Here is a 21,447-nt window from a genome sequence, read left to right on the forward strand (position 1 = left end):
TCTATTGTAGCATTTTGTTTGATGGCAGGATTAAAGCCGACCCCCGTGGTGGAGTGGTTATCACATCGCGCTACGACACCAGGTTTCCCGAGTTCGAATCCCGGTCTGGGCATGGATGTTGTGGGAGTCGATTCATCAATTTAATGATATCATCACTTATCCCCATCTTCGCAAATTAGCCAACAGTGGTACAAAAAGCGAAGTAAAATAAAACAAATCAACTACAATTACACTTGGGGATTAAAGATAATAGAAAAACAGATCTGGTTTCAAAGTTTTAAGTTGGCAACATTGACAGCTCGGAAGCAACAAGACGGCCAGGCGAGAGGGGAACCCCGTCGGCATTTGCACGTACCTTTCCTCGCCTCTCAACCCCCTGGGATGTTCGGTACCAATACATGTGAAATAGATCCAAGATTTTACACACCCACACTTCCTGGTTCCAAGAGATGCGATTAAACACCACACTTTTGCACAGACGTGAAGCTTCGGGAGCTGGCAGAGTTTAACACACACGTTAACACACAAATCGAACGAATAGCGACTTTTTGGTACCTTCGAAATACTTCGCGTACATGTCGAAAGGGGTCTCAGGAGTCTCGCAATGGCCTTCTCTCTGTTGGGACCGGCAAAAAGTACCAACAATTTTTTTGGTCCCATTAAGAAAGGTGTTTAAACATACGCCGGTTCCCACAAGAATATATCTGCGTACTCACACACACACACCCACCCACACATATTTACTTCTGGTTTAAGTTTAATTGGACCCCAGCCTCAACTTGCATATCTAATATTATAGCAAAGTAATATGCAAGATTTTCTAGAATTGCTCTGTGACTCTCTCATTTCTTACATCATAAACATAAGATTTTTCACCTATGAGAATAACACTACATATGGTGTCATCAGGTAATGCCTCATGGAATTCACAGATAATTTTAATGTTTGTCCTGTCATTAACCACAACTTGTTTTCTTTTTGAAGTGTTGATTACAAACATGGGTCTCTGTGCTTTGAATTCATCTGGTGTGTAATACATGTCAGTATTGCCAGTTGTGACCCTTTTGAATGCTGAAAATGCTTCATATAATTTGAGGAAATCATCCTTTGACATGTCTAAATTATAATTTTCTCTAGGAAATACCTCATTTCTGCCATTTTTAAAATATATGTTCTTGATGTTGCAGCTATCAAATTTACTTGAATTTTTTTCCTGATTATTGTGTCTTCCAGTCTGAAACAGTACCACCACAAAATCCGGCATGTCATATTGTATACTGGAGATTGAATTTGTAGCATCAAACTCATAATAAGTACCAGTTGCGGGCTTCTGTACACATTGATATGTATAAAATTGTAGAGGAATCTGTGGATTTTTTATTATATCTGCTTTGTATTTAAGAGCATAACTGGCTTCATATTCAACAACTGGGATTCTTAGCTCCATAGTCTGAATAATGCATTTGCCTGCATCTGGTAGGGTATTAGGCAGAGCTTCCCCTGTAGAGTTTAATGTACTGTACCTCATCAAAGCATTATTATCATTGGCAGCTCTTCTAAATGTGATTCTTAAACCACCCTTCCACATATCATCTTTGTAATCTGAGAAGAATCCTGGCAACAGGCGCATGGGGAACAGCACTGTGTGGCTTTTAGATAATATCTTATCACCAGCCTCAAATCCACCTATTTTGTAGTAAGAAGCCTCGGTTTTGGATAATTTTAGTGTGGCCAAATCTGTGGAGGTAATGCCGGGATAATCTACTCTGTGTATAACAACACCATGCTTTCTGATCTCAATTTCAGAGAACAGATGCGGCACAAAATTATCAACCAATCTTATATTTGAATTTGCCGGATAATCTGTTCCATCGAGCTTTACAACATCAAATTTGATGTATAGATCTGCTCTGTGGGGGTGTATAAAGCCATCCCCTACATCAAGATCAACCTCAATCTCTGTGTTGGGTTGATTTAAATTTGCAAATGTCCTCCTGTTTGGAGGGAATGATTGTAGCTCATAACTCTCAATATTTTCCATTTTTTTCTTGTATGTATTTTTATTTAAATATTAATCTCTATGATAGCAGTTGTTGTGGCTCCAGCAAAATCAACTAATTCTTCTTTTTCATTAGTGACCATCAATTCAATATAATCTATTCTATTATGGCACACAGGAAAATATAATGTTGGGGATGGATTGTAGATGATGGGCTCCATAAATTCAGAATTAGGTTTGAATGTTGCAATGATGCCGGTTTGTTTGTGAGTGCCTATGCCATTTGATTTGGTGATCATACCCTCAGCCACATTACAGTGAATATTCAGAGTCTCTATGGCTAAGAATTTAGGTATATTAATAGCAGTGTGTTTGATGCCTGGTTCAAGTTTTGTGTTGTTCTCAAATCCTAACAGCTCTCCTATAGTACCCAGATACACTGTTTCTGTAGCAGATACAATCTCTACTCTGTGAGTGACAGAATTTTGAGTTAAAACTATACCTCTGGGTAATTGAGCATTTAGAGTGGACAGATTATACTGCCCTGGAGTGATGACAATTTTTTGATCCCCTACTGCAATTTTGTTGTTGTGGTGTGTAATATTAGGGTTCAAGTACATGCCATAAAATGCTCTGAGAGCTATTGTTTTGGGATACACTATGTCATCATGTAATTTGAGTTTCAATATTGAATTTTGGCTGGTGAGATGGAATACCCCCATGATGTTTTAAATACCACAAGGCTTTTTGAAAATCTTCAATTGATGGTTTATTTATTTCAGACATATATCTAAGAACAGATAAACACAAATGTCCGCAATTAACATCTTTGAAATTTTGAACACGGGCATTATTGTAATAAAGATTAGCTGATTTTAGATATTTTATTAAATTTTCAGGTGGAACACCTCCAAATGAATCAAACACAAATGCCTCATTTTTTAAATATTTAAGATAACAGATCCAGTGAGTGCCCTGATTTTTGTACTTATCCAAATTAACAATGCCACACTCTTTGTTGAGTGGTTGTTCTGGTAAAGAATCAGACATGTACACACCTCTAAAATGTTTGATGCACAGTGGCTTGATTAAAGCTTCAATATCTTGGTTTGTAAGCGGCTCTTGTTTTTTTTAAACATATTCATGGCTCTCTTAACACCTTTGCCTTGTTTCTCAATGGCCAGGTTATGGCGCTTCAATTCATCTAATTCTGCCCTATTCTTCTTGGCATCTATTACTGTTTTTGCTATGGCAGCTGATCCCCCGGCCAAGCTCCCAACAGCCCCGAGAGCAGCTAAGATGGCAGGGATGGTAAATATAAATCCCCCTACATGTGATTTTTTTCTTGATTGCTGTAGTTTTTTTAATTGGGGGGTACTAAGCAACAATTTCATACCATGTCCCTTTGCAAGACAAGAATTTTTTTTCTTGCGCTGCTTCTTGGTCAAAAGGCTATCAATAGTTTTAAGAGATTTAAGACCAGCATAAGGTATTTGATACATAACACCCTTGGCCTTCATTGTAGGTTTATTATATACATATTCACAACCCCCACCCCAGTTTTTGTTTGGTGTTCATAGCTATGGTGGTTCCCAATGCTGCTATTTTTTCACTTAAAGAAGCATCTTTGCTTACAAATCTACCAAATGCAGCCTCTTCTAATTTCTTGTCTGCAACATGTCTCTTGTCAAGATCAGAATGTGTGTTGTATGCTGTGTCATGGTCTCTACAAGCAGCATCTAGGGGATTAACACCAGGATCACCTCTGTTTAATCTATGGTCCAATTTTGTACCGGGACCACAATACTGATAGCCTGGAAGGTGTAGTTCAAATGGCAGCTTGTTTATAATGTCATTAACCAAGCCCCGACCCTCAGAGATATTCCAAAATTTAGGTGGTAGAGTATTAATAATTTTTATAAGATATCCAATCCCCTTAGTGTCATTCACTATAAAATTAGACAATTTTGTGCTTATCATGTCCATAATTCCAACCTTTTCATTGTAAAAATTGTGGTTGCCAGCATTTTCCTCCCCAGCTATCACCAATAACCTATCTACAAGTTTCCTGACATCATCAACCCACACAAATTCTTTAGGCAGGGTGTTGTATTGTTTGATTCCACTGCCAGTCTTGATCTGTGACCATATGGGTTTGATTAAATTATTGTATTTTGCTCCACTGCTAGACTTGACTCTTTTTTGTGTGGGATCATTGTTCTGGTATAGAGCATCTGATTTTATTAATATTTCTTTGTAATATTCATAATATTGATCTGTACAGCTGCCAGGCCTTTTCCTAGTCATCAGTTCCCACAATCCAGGTGTGCCGGGGTACTTAACAAAAGCACCTATTTCTCCGAGACGAGATTCTGAATATAGAATCAGATCATCTCCCATAAATGTTACTCTGAAATTGCCAATTCTATGTATGATGCTACCATCACGCTCTGTGTCAGCATATAAGCCAAAAACCTCATCTTTGTTGTCTTTAGATGTGCTTAAATATTTTTGAGCAAGAAGACCCAATTCAATAGGATCCAGACTAGCTTCAATTCTTCGAGGACCAACAGGACTAGGTGTATGAATACTAGAAAGTGGGGTGAATGGATAATCCAATATGTTTCTTGGAGCTACAGGTACAAGCTCTGTGATCAAATTTTGATTTTGCTCTGTAACAGTTTTGATATTTTTACCTAATTCACCAATGGCATCAATAATAGGCTGTTCTGTGCGCTTGTGTTGCTCATAAAAACCTCGGTTCTCTGATTTCCATCCCTTAAATCTTTTTACAAGATAATCTCTTAATTTAAGATCATCAATGATTGGCCTTTTCATGGTTATTTATTTATGTTTCAATGTCTAGAAAATTGTTAATTTTATTTCTATAGTTACCACTATTGGGTTTTCTTGTCATATCAATTGTGACAAACCCATAACTATCCTGGTTCCAGCACCTACTGCAAATCTTGGAAAAATCATTGTAGCTCAAGTCCCCACCTACATATTCATCATGTATGTGTTTGAGGTTGGTATGATCTTGATGAAACACACATATAAAATTGCTGTTGTCTCGGATCAGCTGCTTGGGTATTTTTGAAAAAGTCTGTGCCAGGTAGAAGCAATCAATGTTTTTGTGCCGGCCCTGTGTAAAGAAATTTCTAACCTTGTTTTGATTATCCAGTATAATGTCATCAAACACAACAACAGAATTATCGAGACATTCATGGAGTGGCTTAACGTCTGATTCAAAAGTGGCAATATCCAATCCATCATATAGCTTCATCAGTTGCTGATATTTTAATTGTTCCAAGCTCTTAGAGAAGACATACAAGTGCCTGTTTTTCCAGTCTAACCAGTTGGGTGCCAATAAAAAATTATCAATCATTAGTGTAGTTTTACCACAAGCAGATGGCCCAACAATAAGACACCTTATATTATCAGGTAGCAATTTGCCATTTCTCTTATTCTGCTGTTCAGGTTCTGGCAGCCTTTTTATAACATCCCAGGTGTTCATATTATTATTTTGTTTGCATCGATCCAGCCGTGTTCTGGGAGTCCTAGCCATTTGACAAATAACTTGTTGCCTTTTCTGCGGATGATTTTTTCTATGAGATATGTGTCAGGCTGTTTAGTTTTGCTGAGTTCTTCTTCATAGAACCTGCCTTTGAGAATTTCTCCTCGGTGGTCCTTTATTATATATGTATTAAGAGTCCCAGGTTTAACTTGAACCACTGTAAATAATTCAGTGCTCCAGTTTCTTGTAAAACCTCTTTTGAATAAGTGCTTATATTTGCTGATTCTTACTTGATCACCAATCTTGTATTTGGCTTTTCTTGTTGTTGGCTGGTATCTAGGATAATAAACAGTCCTGATCAATTTTTGCTCATCAGATGAAGTTACTTCAGAGGGTTTCATGTTGATTGTGGAATGGACCGAGTTGTTATATTTATGTATAAGTTCTGGAAGAATATTAATCCATTTATAATTACCTTGAAGTGTAAATTGTTTATACATATGATTTTTTAGGATTCTGTTGAATCTCTCTACAATTGAGGCCTTGAGATCACTGTAACTCGAGTAATGTTGTATTGCCTGGCTTTTAATGAATTGTTGCCATTATCTGTTTGCAAATAGCGCGGTGATCTTCCACTCTGATTGATGATTGTTCTGATGGCTTCTGTAACACATGCTCCAGTCTTGGATTTGAGTGGCACAGCCCAGGCAAATTTGGAAAATGTATCTATTACAGTAAGTAGATACTTGTAGCCCTTGTTGATTTTGTCTAAGTTTTTCTGCTGTCCACTTGCCATCTCAATCAAGTCGCTCTGCCATAAATCATCTATGCCTTTTGTGACTACTGGCAATCTCTTAAAATTATGTCTGGCTTGTCTGTGTAATTCATCAACAATAATTTGTCTAGACATAATATGAAAACAAGAATATTGCAACTATGGGGTGTTCAGCAGCTGATACTACAGGATTTTCTAAATATAATTTGTCCCCTATTTGTATTTTAAATTCCAGAGAGCCATCATCTTCAGCATAAGATGTTTCTAATGTATTGGGGTCTGTAAAATCCTCCAATTCTACACTGGTGATTTTTGGTTTATTATCAGCATTTGTTATTGATAAGGTAGGGTAGTGGTGTGCCTGTGGCTGAAGCCAATATTTGATCTTGATTGGTCTCAGTGTGCCCCCAACAAAAAACTGGTAATAAAATTGTGCAGGGGACAGCATATATATTTTGCCTCCTGGTGTAAATGGTGAATCATATTCTTTGTTGGGGATGCTGTACAATTCAAGAATTACTGTATGTTTAGGATTCTCGATTATGCCGGTTATTTCTTTTTCTGCTGTGAGCAATCTACTTGTTACAGATTCAAGGTGCTCATTGACGGTCCTAACAATCTCATCGTGCCCCGGCTTGATTCTTATGTCCACAACAAGTTTCTTGTATTGTTGCACAATTTCTTGTAGCTGGGTGGCAAAAACAGACAGGGCATTTGCTTGATTGGATTCCATGGTCCCTAGCTGTTGCTTGATATTAGCTACAATTTGCTGTAAATTTTCAACAACTGCCAATTTTGAATTTTGAGCAGTAAGATCATGGACCTGTCTTCTGATATCCTCAAACAGGGCATGCAGTTCATTAATATGTTGATTAGTTGGAAGAGTGGCCACTGTCTGAGTAAGTTGTTTGATCTCTGTCTGGATATTCTTGATATCTTCTGATTTCAATATGCGATTCACAGCTCTCTTAATATTTTTAAGTTCCTGTGATGTAGGCAGATTTGATACAGTATTTTGTAAAAATTCAAGTGCCAATTTCACATTGTTTAATTCAGAAGCATCAGCCACACCACGCATAGCATCTTGAAGCAGGGCTATATCTGCCTGAGTGGGTGTTGATTGTTGTAAAATTTCAAGCTTTGTTTGGATATCATCAATCAAGTGATGAAAATGAGATAGCTCAGATTCAGTGTTGAGGTTTTCAAGCTTTGTGATCTGTTGCTGGACACTAACAAGGGTATCTACAATCCCAGGCAGGCGAGATTCTAGAGTTTCTTGTACATTTGTCAAATCATTTTGCACTGCTGCTATTGTGCCCTCAAGATGGGTTATGGTACTTTGAATTTTTCCAAAATCTTCATATGTTTCAAGTTGCAGCTTAATGTTGGCAACACTCCGAGTTATTGCACTCAAAGCATCAGAAGATGGTAAGTTGTTCATAAAATTTTCAAGTGTCTCAATTTTTTCTTTAACCTCGGCTATGGCATTGTTCAAGGGGTCCAGATTAGGTATCTGTAATGATTGAATCTGTTCTTTTAGAGTGGAAATCACTAGTTCAAAATCTTCTTGTGATTTTATGCTTTTGACAATTGTTTGGAGCTGTGTCTGGAAATTATTTATCTGCTCTTCCAATTGCTGTTTCAATTGCTCAGAGTTGGTGGCCTGGGTCTTAAATTTGGCTTGAAGAGCTGCTACAGCCTCTTCTAAACTTTGAAAATTATCCAATGTGGCCAGGTCAGTATATTTCTGAAGCAACAATTTGAGTTCAGAATCAATTTTAAGAAGAGGGTCCATGTATTGTGATTGCAAATTTGTAATTTCTAGTTGAAGACTGGCATTCAGTGGGGTTTGTAAAGCTTGTAAATCACTTCTTAATTTCTTGACTCTGACATCAAGCATCAGAATCTCATCACTGTGATCTTCATGTCTTGTATGGCCAAATATATCATTAGGCATTTTAATTTAGTAGTTATTTATTATAGAATATCTGATTCTTAATTCTATAAAAAAAGGTATAAGCTTGTCATAGGATCCTGGGACCTCAATATATAAGCAGTCACCAGCAGAAACAGTATATACAGTGCCAGAAAAATCATGTTTGAGTGCTTAATTCTATAAATATTTCTCCCTATTGAAATTTTAACATCACCCTCAGGGGTTGTAATAAATTGTAATTGACCACCTACAGGTAATTGGTAATGATTTAAATTATTGTTAAATATATACAATATTTTACCTGTTTCATCATCAACATCTGTATGTATGCTGTTCAGATGAATAATTAACAAAGCACTTAGTTTAGATATTATATCAGAAGAGGCTTGTGGTGTTGGCAGGTCCATAATAGCCTGTTTTTTGAACCCAAATAAGTTCATAGGCATGTTTATTTATTTCAAATCATGCTCTGTAATTGGGCATTGATTGCCATTTTTCAAATAACAATGACCCCATGGTAGAGTATGTATGCCACATGATAAAATGCATCTCTTATCATCATGTGGGTCCAGAGCCACTTTTCTTACAATATTGCTAGTCAGCAAGTGATCCACACTCTGAATTCTGGATTCTGATGTTCTGATTAAACTCTGGGATTTGAGACAATTTTTGTAATCCTCAAATTCAAGCTCTTTGTCCACAGTTACTTTGCCAATACCCTTGGCCTTTTTGGCAACAGCACCACTACATGTTTCAAAGCTATACATCTTGGCACTTAACCCAGCAAATGCCACAATAACATCACCAAGTGTCTCATCTTTTAACTTGCCAGGCACCTTTTTGTTGTGGGGTTGAATCTTTGTATGTTCACTGCTATCAAAATATTCAAGCAATTCACGCTGTGACATATCTTGATAAACATCTTCTGTTTGAATATTGAGAACAAAACTATCAGTATCCATGTACATCAGTTTTACATGATCCTTATAAAAAGGCTTCAACACATTATAATACAATTTTAACATGTGTAATTTGGCCAATTCCAATATCACAGCCCCTACATAAATAGGTTTATCAAACTTAATCTTTGTTTTTTTCATGTTGAAGAGTGCCATATTTTCATCATAAATTCTTCTATAATTGAAATTAGGCTTTGCAATCAATTTTTTGCTCAGGCTGGGGTCAGTAATTATTTTAACATCGGTATGTTTTCTGACATTTTCAATAGTTTTGCCATATACAGAATTGACCATCAATTTAAACAAGGTCTTATCAAATTGGCTTATTGCAGATGTTCGAAGCTCTGTATTTGTATCAATATATGGCTTCAACCATCTTAAGTGCCTGAACCTCAAAACTTTTCCAACTTTGGTCACTTGAACACCATAATGCATCAGGAACTGGAGGTTTTTGTAATATATGACATAATCCTGTTTTGGCTCCAGAGTCATCATCAATTTCTTCTGTTTAGAGCCAGGTAAGCACTGATCCTCAGGAATTGGGGGCAGATCAGAAAATGTGTTGTGTAAACCATCAGGAATTGTCAGATCAACCTCTAAGAAGAGGCCATGGTCACTGTCATCAAAATCCTTAAGATCTTCAATATTGAAATCTTCAACCCACTCAAGCCATGCATATGGCAGTTTATCCATCATAGCGTAACCATAGAGGCTGTTGGCATCTACATACAGTATATAATTTGATGGCAGTGCTGGATCATAATCAGGAATATATTTGTTATTTGCTCTGGCATATCTCTGAGAGCATTGCACCATGCCTCCTCTTATACATTGCTCCATGAACAGATACATATCTTGATCCTGGATCAGATCCAATTGCATTTTAGTGTTCAAAAATATTGCAGACCATGCTAGGCCCGGGGCACTGTAAAAATACATTGGATCCAGCTTATAATTTTGCATGGAAGATTTTCTGAATGCCTGAAGTATATCAGCTAAGAGGGTCACATCAAGTTTTAAATATGCCATGTGATAATCACCAAATGTCTGGCATTTTAAATTGTTCCACATCAACTGGGCATGGTGAGAATCATCATCAGTGATTCCAGATCCTCTGATTTTGCTGTAAAACTCTTGTTGTGGTGGCAGAGCAGACTCATCAAATTTAGAAAAATCTGTAACATAGTCCGCCTAATTAATTTCAGGTCCTGATTTGGAAACAAAGCACATGTGATTTTGAATTGATCATCAGATAATTGAGTGGCCAGTGTAGCCAGGCTAGCCGATAAAATTCTGTATGAATCAAGAAATCTTAAGTGAATAGGAACACCATTAACTTTAATTATTTTGCTAATAGCAATATATTTCTCATCATTTTCTGCTAAAATATTTAAATTCTCCTTGTCAAACCCCTCGTACCTGATCAAATGATGGAAATCATAATTGGATGCTCCATGGCAAAATATAGGGACAAAGTTTGGTCTCTGGATCTTAATATTACAGCTATTACACAGGGCCATTAAGAATTTACCATCTGTATGGGAATGGTGTTTCACCTTGATATTTGCATCTGAAAATTCAGAATCACATACCGGGCATTTTTCTGCATTGTTGAAATCTTCAATCTGTTTCTCTGTTAAAGGCATCATAGGTTTTGATTTTAATAAGATATTAGATGCTATTTTATGGCACTAATTTTCTATTTTATGTGCAAATTTTTTGATGGCATCTGGTCCCATGTATGAATCTTTTTTACTAACAACACCATCCTGTACAATCACATAAAAAAAGCTGGAAGGTTCATGTAACTGGTATGATGTAATTGAAGATTCCTCAGGGTCTGGGCTACAGAATGCAAGAGGTTTGAGATTTGATTCAAAATCACAGACTATATATGCTGGGTGTTCCAACAAGGCTTCAAACTTTTTGAATTTGGCTTTTTCACTTGGATTACGCATCACCATATGAACAGGTTTATGGTTGCCACAGTATTTCAGATGCTCAATTAACTTGTTTTTAGCAATTTCTGCATTCTTTTCACAAACACCATTCACCATTTTTCTACCATCAAATACACTTAAACATCTTCTACACAACTTGAATATTGTATTGGATTTGTCTAGTTGTGTTCTGACTAAAGCTTCAAGATTATGTATCAGAGTGTAATGGTGTGTGCCATCCCCTTCAATTAAGAGCAGATCAATCGGAACAGCAGAATCATCATCAAATGTACTAATTCTGAGAGGTGCTATCAAGCAATTGCCACGGCCAGTAGAACAAATAAATACATTAATAGATAATTGTTTATCATTGATATTCCTGGCCTTTTTTTCAAATTTATCAATATTCTGAATAGACATTGGATATTCTAAACCCTCCATTGCTTCATCAAAACCATGTTCATGCTGTTTATAATAACTTATTCTTTCTGTATCCCTTAAAACTGGATACAAAGCAGCTAAAATACACCACAAAAAGCATTTCTCGTCATTATTTTCTATATTAACCACGGCTCTTTTGTTTTTAATATTGGCAGGTAATGGCAGATATGTGGAACCTTGTAATGGGCTGAATTCAGAAATATTAACATATAACTTGTGTGGAGAACCGCATAGGCTCCATCCAGACTCTTTTCCAGCAAATTCAGAGTGTTTAATATTCAATTGATCTATCAAACTGCTTATTATTTTGTCTGAATTTGTATTTGAGTATACAGGTACAGTTTCTGTTATGTGGGGCTGTGTAAATTTTGTGCCATTTGGTTTCTTATATTGTGTAAACAATTTGAGGGACAGCTTATAAGAACCATTTTGTGCATTTAGAATTGCTTGCATATCAGGATTTATACTGTTCAAAAAATTCTTAATACCACATCTTGGCTCTGATTCAAACCGGTAATCCCTTAATTGGCCATTAAAACTGCTATGGATAGGTGGTTCATAGCGTGGCTGCTTTGCGGGTCCAGCATTAACAGGTGCTTCATGCTTCCTTTTCAGACCAGATGTAGATGGTTGCGGGGGCAATATTGATGACTGTGCAGAGCAAGTACCTTTATGTTTATATGTGAAATATTCCATGCTATATTTTCTATGGCATTTGGAGCATATTTTAGTGGGAGTTCTGCATTTGTCTGGATTACAAATCTTTTGGTGCTTAGCCCAATTGAGGCTGGATATATTCTTATTGCATTGATTACAATATTTTTGATTTGGCATTTTTATTATTGGTTTATTATATATATTTCTTGGGGTTCAAATCAAAATTCTATGCTTAATAATAAATATCAGTTGGGTTCAGCAGTGTGATTTGTGTGTGTATATGTGTGTGTGTATGTGTGTTAATATTTTTGGCCTTGGTATTTTTGTTGTTGGTTTATTATATAAAATTTCTTGGGATTCAAATCAAAATTCTATGCTTAATAAAAAATATCAGTTGGGTTCAGTGCAGACAAAAAAAACTGCATAGCTCTATGTCAATTAGTTCTTGAGATATTAATTATTTTGTATTTAGGAACCACTTTGGCCCCCCTGCCAAAAATTGGCTTTTATTGTATCAGTGTATATTGTTTCTATGACCTTACTTGGGTTATTCCGCCAAATTATATGCTTCAAGTCTCCTATACTTTGGTGGAGCCTGTTCAGGTTCTATCCCCCGCGATGTGGGTTCCACTGCCGATCCAGCAATGGTGAAGAATCTGCACTGTGCTCTGGCTTATATAGATTTATAGAGCCAATAGAAACCCTGCTTATTTAAACCAATCAGAAAACACCACATCATCACATTATGTCATAACCAATTAATCAGAAAACAACACATGCCTAATAATTTATTGCATAATAATTTGTTGCAAAACATGATGCAATAAAAATAAACCAGAAATAGGCCAAAAATAGACCGAAAGTGGACCGGAAGTGGACCGGAAGTGGGCAGAAATGGGTAGAAATGGCCAAAAATAGACCGGAAGTGGACCGGAAGTGGGCAGAAATGGGTAGAAATGGCCGAAAATAGACCGGAAGTGGACCGGAAGTGGGCAGAAATAGCCAGAAATGGCCGGAAATGGACCGGAAATAGACCGGAAATAAATAAGTATGAATATGGGTGGGTGTGGGTGTGTGTGTGGGTGGGTGTGGGTGGGTGTGGGTGTGTATGTGGGTGAGGGTGGCCTAGTTTTAAGTGTATCCAAAAAAAATATCAAGAAGGGCATATTTTTGACAAGTTTATGGACAAAAATCTGGCTGATGCAACTTTTGTAAGTGTGGGCAAATCAATCTGAGGGGGTCATACTTTCTCAGGAAATTTTTGAGGGCATTTTTACAAAAATCTTGGATTAGACAGAGTTCCACACTTGAGCAAAAAACTCATATGGGCATGTTGAGCAAGTTTTAAGTGTAGCCAAATCTGCTTGAGGGGGGTTCATACTTTCTCGGGTTTATAATATTGTAAATACAACTACTGTAATTTAATAACGTGAATTTCTGTTTGATCTTTGCAGGCATAACGATTTGCCGTGGAACATCCGAAAGTTCTTGAGGAACCAGCTCCGCAACTTTCGCTTCAACGAGGAACTCCGCCAGGAGGAGCCTTGGTCGAGAAGCTCCTGGTCGCACACGGACCTCTACAGGCTGCGGCACGGGATGGTTGGTGCTCAGGTGAGGAGAGAAACAGCTGTAAATGAACTGAAATAGGGCAATAGCCTAGTTGAAGATCCACCGTGTCTTACATCACAAATATGTGTTTTCCATTAACGTATTTGGTTGCGTTTCCGTTGAGCTGGTGTTGGTTAGGAAAACAATTATTTTTTATGGGGATGCATTTTGTGAGATAGATCCAATTAATAATAATAAGAAGAATAAGAATAATTAAATGAAGAAGACTTAGATGGACAGGCCATATGGCGCGAATAGGAGAGGAAAGAAGAGTCTACAAGATTCTTGTTGGGAAACCTGATGGTAAGAGAACTGCAGGAAGGCCAAGACGAAGATGGAGAATAATGTTGAGATGGAATTAAAGGAAATCGATAAGGATGGAAAAGATTCGATTGAACTTGACCAGAGTATGGACAGATGGAAGGCTACTGTTGCTGCAGCCATAAATCTTCGGGTTTAAGAAGGCTATAGAGTTAGTTAGTTAGTTAGTGGTATAGATCCCATCATGCGCTTTAATATGTAAATGATTGTTAAATTATTTACCCAATGTAATTTAATGACTTCGCACTCATTCACGAGTCTTATAGGTTAGATGTTCCATTAATTGATATTGACACCCACATTATAAACATGGTTTTATGAACTTTGATTTCTTTTATATAAACAAATCCATACATTAATATTCCTTTACTTCTACATTAATATATTATCGACGTTTCACTTAACTGAAACGTCGAGGACATGTTAAAGTATACCACATTAGAAACATGATTGAGTCATTCCACATGAAATTCACACAGCCCACAACCTGACCATCTCCGATTTTCATGAAATTTGGAGAGTTGAAACTATGAATGGAACTTAGTAACTATGAAAATTTTTAGTTTCGTGCGTCTTGTAATTGTTAAATTATTCAAGGTTTAAGTTAGCATAAATTGCTATTTTTGAGCCCGGTTAGCTAAACTAAATCTGCTGTAACTCCGCCCCTATTTTGCCTAGGAAGCTCAAATAAAGCTTATTGTACAGGGAATTGAACAAGCTTTCCAGTGATATAGCTATAACAATCCTACCTTTGGATAAAAATATAATTTTGTCACGTGACCTTGACTTTGACCTTGAATATCTAAAAATATGTCATCACCAAAAATCGTGAAAAAATATATTTGGTCTCTCATACCATACTCTAAAACATATCAAAAAATAATTCTTGGACTGCAATGGGATCAGAAGATACAAAATAATATGTGTAACTATGTGACTGATAAAAGCCCCATTATATGTACTATGACGGGTCAAATGTCCCTTATCACCCCCTACAAAATGTAAAGGAGTTATCCTGGGTATAATTGGTCATGAAAGAAATAGGTTAGGCACATGGAGATCCCTAGCCGTGTGTATCAAGCGCAGGTCAGACATATTGTTACCGGCCATATTAAATTCAAGGCAAAAATTTCAAAGGAAAGGGGGTGATGTGATATATCAAATCAGGCTAGAAGTTCACGAGAAATGAAGTGACGAAGGTTTTTCCAACGTATCTTTAGCCAGCAAAAGTTATATGTATATCTTTCACTTACGATATATGCACATGATAATGTTGTCAATGTTCCTGTGAGCACACTCATTGACGTATCTCACACTCACATAGAACATTTGGCAATGTAGCAGGTGCAACAACATCGGAAGCAGCAACTATGCCTTCTCTCAGATGGTCAATATCACGGACTTTTAGTGCATGCGCCATTCTCTTCAAATGTTTATGAAGGTAAAAGTCCTCCTAAGATGTTAGATCTGGGGAATGTGCAGGCATTTTAATAGATTGTTGTCTGCACATCAATCTACCTTACCATGAAGAAATTGCCACAATGTCCACATAGTGTGGTCACAAACAGTACTGTTTCAAAACTCTGGAAAAGTGCCTTATCCCGTAAGAAAGGATGAAAAACCTGTTCACTTAACAAATCCAAGAAGCCCTCGCCATTTAAGGTTACGTTGTTCAATATGGATCAACCATTCCAGTTCTCCATACACTATACCACATCATTAGCTTACCAGCAACAACCATTCGTCTAGGCAAATCACAGGTATTGCATATGTTTTTTTATTAACTTCACCGTGAACATAAAGATTAGCCTCGTCACTGAAGAATTTTTCATTCCAAAGGAAGTGTCACGTAATTGTTTGAGATATTTATCCCAATATTTTTCACTATTCAACTATTTGGTGAATGTCGCTGATTAAAATCATATGCAATGGTGCGTATACTTCTTTCTCTCCCGAGATGTTAGCGTAATCTCGACGAGTTCCTAACACGTTAGAAGCATTCTGAATTCTTTCTATTTAACACCTCGAAAAGGAGGAAATGGTTACGAGCATGCAGTAATAACTTTATGCTGGTTAAATATATGTTGGATAAACCTTCGTCACTTCATTTCTCGTGAAATTCTAGCCTGATTTGATATATCACATTACCCCCTTTCCTTTGAATTGCTTGCGTTGAATTCAATATGGCGGTCAACAATATGCCGGACCTGCGCTTGACACACACGGCTAGGGAGGGATCTTCCTGTGCCTAACCTATTTCTTTCATGACCAATTATACCCAGGATAACTCCTTTACATTTTGTAGGGGTGTTAAGGGACATAGTTTATATAATGGAGCTTTTATCAGTCACATAGTTGCACATATTATTATGTATCTTCTGATCCCATTGCAGCCCCAGAATGATTTTTTGATGTGTTTTAAAGTATGGTATGAGAGACCAAATATATTTTTTCACGATTTTTGGTGATGACATGTTTTGAGATATTCAAGGTCAAAGGTCAAGGTTACGTGACAAAATTATAGCTTGTTCAATTCCCTGTACAATAAGCTTTATTTGAGTTTCCTAGGCGAAATAGCGGCGGAGTTACAGTAGATTTAGTATAACTAAGCGGGCCCAAAAATTGCAATTTATGCTAACTTTGACATTGAATAATTTAACAATTACAAGACGCACGAAACTAAAGATTTTCATAGTTACTAAGTTCCTTTCATAGTTTCAAGTCTCGAAATTTCATGAAAATCGGAGATGGTCAGGTTGGAAATTGCACATATCTGTGTTGATTTGGCATGGAATGACTCGATTATGGCATTCCCGATGGTGAAGTAATAACGTTAACGTCTTGCAATCAATAGATTCCGAGTTCGGTACCCGGGAGAGGTACATAGTGCCTCAATTCTCACTTTAAACTGTAGTTCCAGTCGCTATTAGCCTATCTGTACATAACGTGAGTTTTAAACAAAAACTCAAAATGAAATAATGTAATAGATCATAAAAGGATCAAAGAAGAAAGGAAGAATATTGTAGGCTAAATACACTAATTAAGCCGGTCTTATTTTAACACTAAGAATTAAGGTAGAGTTGTAGTAATAATAATGATTATATTTTTGGTGTTTCAAAAACAAGCTCAACATGTTTTTTTAAGGGTGAATGATAATAATAATTAATTCAAACATTGTCGTAACTTAGGCCTGATTTTGAAGGGACAGAATCGAACTACAGGGGGAGAAAAATAAAGTTTTCCACATCATAAAAATAGCATTCAGGATAATTTGCTAAATAACTGTTGCAATTTCGAAAACACAAATATTATTACTTTGTTCGTCAGGTCCTAGGAGCTTAACAGAAGTGTCTGTAACTTGTCAGCTTTAAGTGCAAGTGCACCTCTTGTCCTCACCAAATTACGCTAATGAATTCTAATCCACTTGACCTTAAATAAGTCAATCCATAGAACCGTATGGATATAAACATTGCGTTGATGCAAATGAACTAAAATATATTTAAAACTCATATGATACTACACCTCATTCAGCCTAGCTGACCCGTGTTGTACCAGAAATTTACCGGGGGGAGAGGGGCTCAAAGCCTTTTTCCAAGACAAAACTCAAGAAACCATTTTGTTATGAAATCAATGCTTCCTTTCTTGTTTATTAATTTAGTTGACAATTACAAAATGTGACTACATGTCACGGTGCTATGCACACGGGGAACTTTACCTTTACCTTACAATTACGAAAAATTACCATAATTAATCAAAATTAATAACGAATTTTTGAATGAGTGTCACACATATATTTTATCACTCACAAAAACAAGCAAAATCCATATTAATTTTAAATCAATGTTTTTGTTTATATAGGTGCCGTTATATATATTAATTATAATAATTACAAAAGTTGATCATCATTACCAACTAATTGTACATTGTCACTGGCATTAACGTGTCCAATAACACACAGCTCATAGTAAGGCCAACCAAGTGAGTTTTGCCTCTTATGTACGTTATTTTTATCTTTTTACGAACAAAGGTATACATAAATATTGGGAACAGCCTCTGGAAAAATGCAATTTACTTCACTCTTTTATATTTAAAAAAAAAACAGTTGACCTAATCGTTAAACTAGGGATGTTGTACTTGACAGCCCCCTTCTCGGGTAAGCTAGGATTAAATCAAAGAAACAAGGAACACAAAAGCTCATATCCACTATTTACATTCCATCAATTAATGACAGACAGCTAACAAGATAATTATGTGGTCTGGCAGGTGTTCAGAGACAGGGAACATTAAATACCCCGGTCGACCAACCTCAAGCAAACAAGAACAACTATGAAATTAATGCACGTTTAGTTTAAATATGCACTTTTGTGTGGTATTTATATTTACACTAAAGGTATCTGCCGCCATCAGAAAATATCCCTCCCCCTCTAAGTTTCGTCATTCAATTTGTCTGGCAAATTCTTTGTGGGTGACACATACTTGTTTTGTAGCAGAAAATAGCGATATCCTGGTAATATTGTGATAATATATAAGAATACTAGATGTCGCGCCATTATACTAAGAACCAAGTTTAAACATGGCACACAAGATTGCTGAGTAAACAAATCACATCAACACAGAAAAACATTGAAGTGCATACTGTAACAAAGATAATAGTTCAAACCTTGAGGAAAGAGAACGTGAGAGAAAAATAAGACGCCATACTTGGAAATAGCCTATAACATTTTTTTAGAATCATCAAATTATATTAAGAGTTATTCCAATTCATTTTTTGGTTAACGTCTGTTGATCTGTCTGGAAAGTAATGCTAAGTAAAATTGGTACATAAAGAAGTAACTTTAAAATCACGTTATGTTTTCACCATTTGGAAGCACTTGAAAGTTTAAAGATGCAATTCGGTTATCATCCGTTTGAGAGAGCGTGTGAATTATTAAATAACACATTTCAGCTCCACGTTTGAAATGGGGCAACATGAGCCCACTAACTGGCAGCACTGTTGCATACTTTACAAAGGAGGAGAGATGTAAATATCAAATTATTCCATCAAAAAGGAAGGGAGCCAGTTGAAACGTGTACTGGAGATGTTCATGTCATGAAATAACATGGTATGCAATGCTACTCAGCCAAAGTCTGCCATAGGTTAGGTCAACTTTAAGCTCTGATAGGCTAATCCTGACTGAACCTAGAGTTTAAAGCAGTAGTACCTCAAGTTACTGATGATGGCGCAGTGGTAGGGTCGTAGCCTTGTAATGAAGAGGCCCCGGAGGTGGCAGATAGTGGTTCGGATCCCACTTTAAACTGTAGGTTCAGTTCCGTTTATCCTTACTATGAACGAAGTTGACTTAAAACAGCAAATCAATCAATCAATCAAGTTACTGAGGGACTGGAAGATGGGTCGGCTTTTATAGCTCTTCTCTGGTGTTACGGCTGGGGGCCTACATGCTGGCAAGGGAAGTGGGGAGCGAGGAACACCCCTCGATAGTGATAACTCTCGGCGCCACCGCTGTGGGTCGGTCTGCGGCGCATTCCCCGCTCTCCAACCCTTGCCGGCGAGTAGGCCGCCCGCCGTAAGACAAGAGCTAAGAAGGAAAGGGACAAGATGTGTCAGGAAACATCCCGTGGCTTCAATTACAGTTTCCATATTTACCTGGAGGGGCTGAAGAAAACCACTCAAGCATATAGGCCTGATGAATTAGTAACATAAAATCATCTTTAGGCATCAGCTATTTAATAAACATAGAATGTTCGTATTGATTGGAATGACAATCCTCTAGTAACTGAACCTCTTCCAAAACGAATTTCGTATCCCCAAAATACGACTGTGATTATAATTATTATTGCGATAACAGCACGAAGCTGGAAAAAGAGTTTTTGAAAACAATTTTCAAAAATGTCACTCATTCAAAAAACAATTTCCGCGAATCGGAAATAAAAAAGAAACAGAAGAACGTTGAAGGTCATTTTGCGGTCCCACTTTAGTTCGTCTTTGCACGATTTGTAATCCTGTCGACGAATGGGAGAGGAGAGAAGAGTTTATAGAATTCTTGTGGGGAAACCTTATGGTAAGAGACTTGTAGGAAGGCCAAGACGAAACTGGAAAGACAACGTTGAGATGGACCTGAAGGAAATCGGTAAGGATTGAAAAGATTGGATTGATTTTGCCCAGAATAGGACAGATGGAAGGCTTGTGCTGGTGCAGAAATAGAGCTTCGTGTTTAAGAAAACTAGAGAGTTAGTTTTGTTAGAGTTAGTTATGTTTGGGTCATGGCCTACTATAATCTTCATATAAATAGAACAATAAACAGAAAATCAAGTTCTGTGATTTACTAAGATTTTGAAATAGTGTAGGTGTGCTCCAAAACTGATAGTCTTGTTCCTTTACTTATTGAGTAACCCTCGTATTCGTCTCGCACCGTGACATTGCGGTCTAAGGCAAGGTTTGGTTTCCGACAAAGAAACACGTACTGGATCAAGTCTCCTGGGGGAAGTGGGCTTCCACGATGGCGCAGTGGTAGCGTCGCCGCCTTGTAATCAAGGGGTCCCGGGTTCGATACCCGGTGGAGGCACAAGTGGTTCGGATCCCACTTTAAACTGTAGGTCCAGTCCCGATTAGCCTTACTGTGCATAAAGTGGACTTAAAACACCAACTCAACTCAACTCCTGGGGGAAGCGTAACAACTTTTCTCCTGAGATTTCTGGCCTGGTCACCTACCATCTTGAGAAAACTGAGGAGATACGAATCAGTAGAGTAACCCGGTCATGTACACCTAGAACAACGACTAGGGGTTCGTCGTGCTGACCACACGTCACCCCGTAACTGGTTGGATAATCGCCCACATCTTCGAGGAATGTGTGAGTCTGGCCAGCTGTCGATAGGGGTCAAAAGTCAAAACTAAATACTAAGAGCTCTAAACCCGGTCCTCCTAACCAAACAATAACCTACAATTTCGCTTAGGTCTAATAATGCATATGTGGTTAAGTTGGGTTAGCTGTGTGACCCGCACCAGACAGGCCGGTATGCAGCTCTTGGCCCTCAAGGACTGTTGCGTCACGGGTTATTATATAGGGTTTTCCAAAAGTTCCTTTCTACATTTAAATTCAATATAACTTGTAACGAACACATATATTTCCGTGAAATAAAGTGTGTACTTCACAGCAGTGTTTAAAATTTTATCTGGAAACGCTAAATATCTGACGTCTTTATCATCACACCTCCTACTGGGCACAATTCACATCGATGCACTCCTGCAATCTAGTTCTGAATCCGAAATGCTAGTGATGACAGCATACATATATC

At 37.3% G+C, this 21,447-nt stretch overlaps 1 protein-coding gene across 1 annotated transcript in view; it reads left to right on the plus strand.

Annotated features, from left to right (window-relative positions):
* LOC145980182 (dipeptidase 1-like) overlaps nucleotides 1-21,447 on the plus strand; it is a 319,741-nt gene that overhangs the window by 195,503 nt on the left and 102,791 nt on the right. Inside the window, exon 4 of the mRNA XM_083113214.1 lies at nucleotides 13,679-13,835. Coding sequence (XP_082969340.1) covers nucleotides 13,679-13,835 — 157 coding nt within the window. The remainder of the gene's footprint in view (nucleotides 1-13,678; nucleotides 13,836-21,447) is intronic.

Source organism: Lepisma saccharinum, chromosome 27 (assembly GCF_977018435.1).
Source record: "Lepisma saccharinum chromosome 27, izLepSacc3.1, whole genome shotgun sequence".
NCBI classification, from domain to species: domain Eukaryota; kingdom Metazoa; phylum Arthropoda; class Insecta; order Zygentoma; family Lepismatidae; genus Lepisma; species Lepisma saccharinum.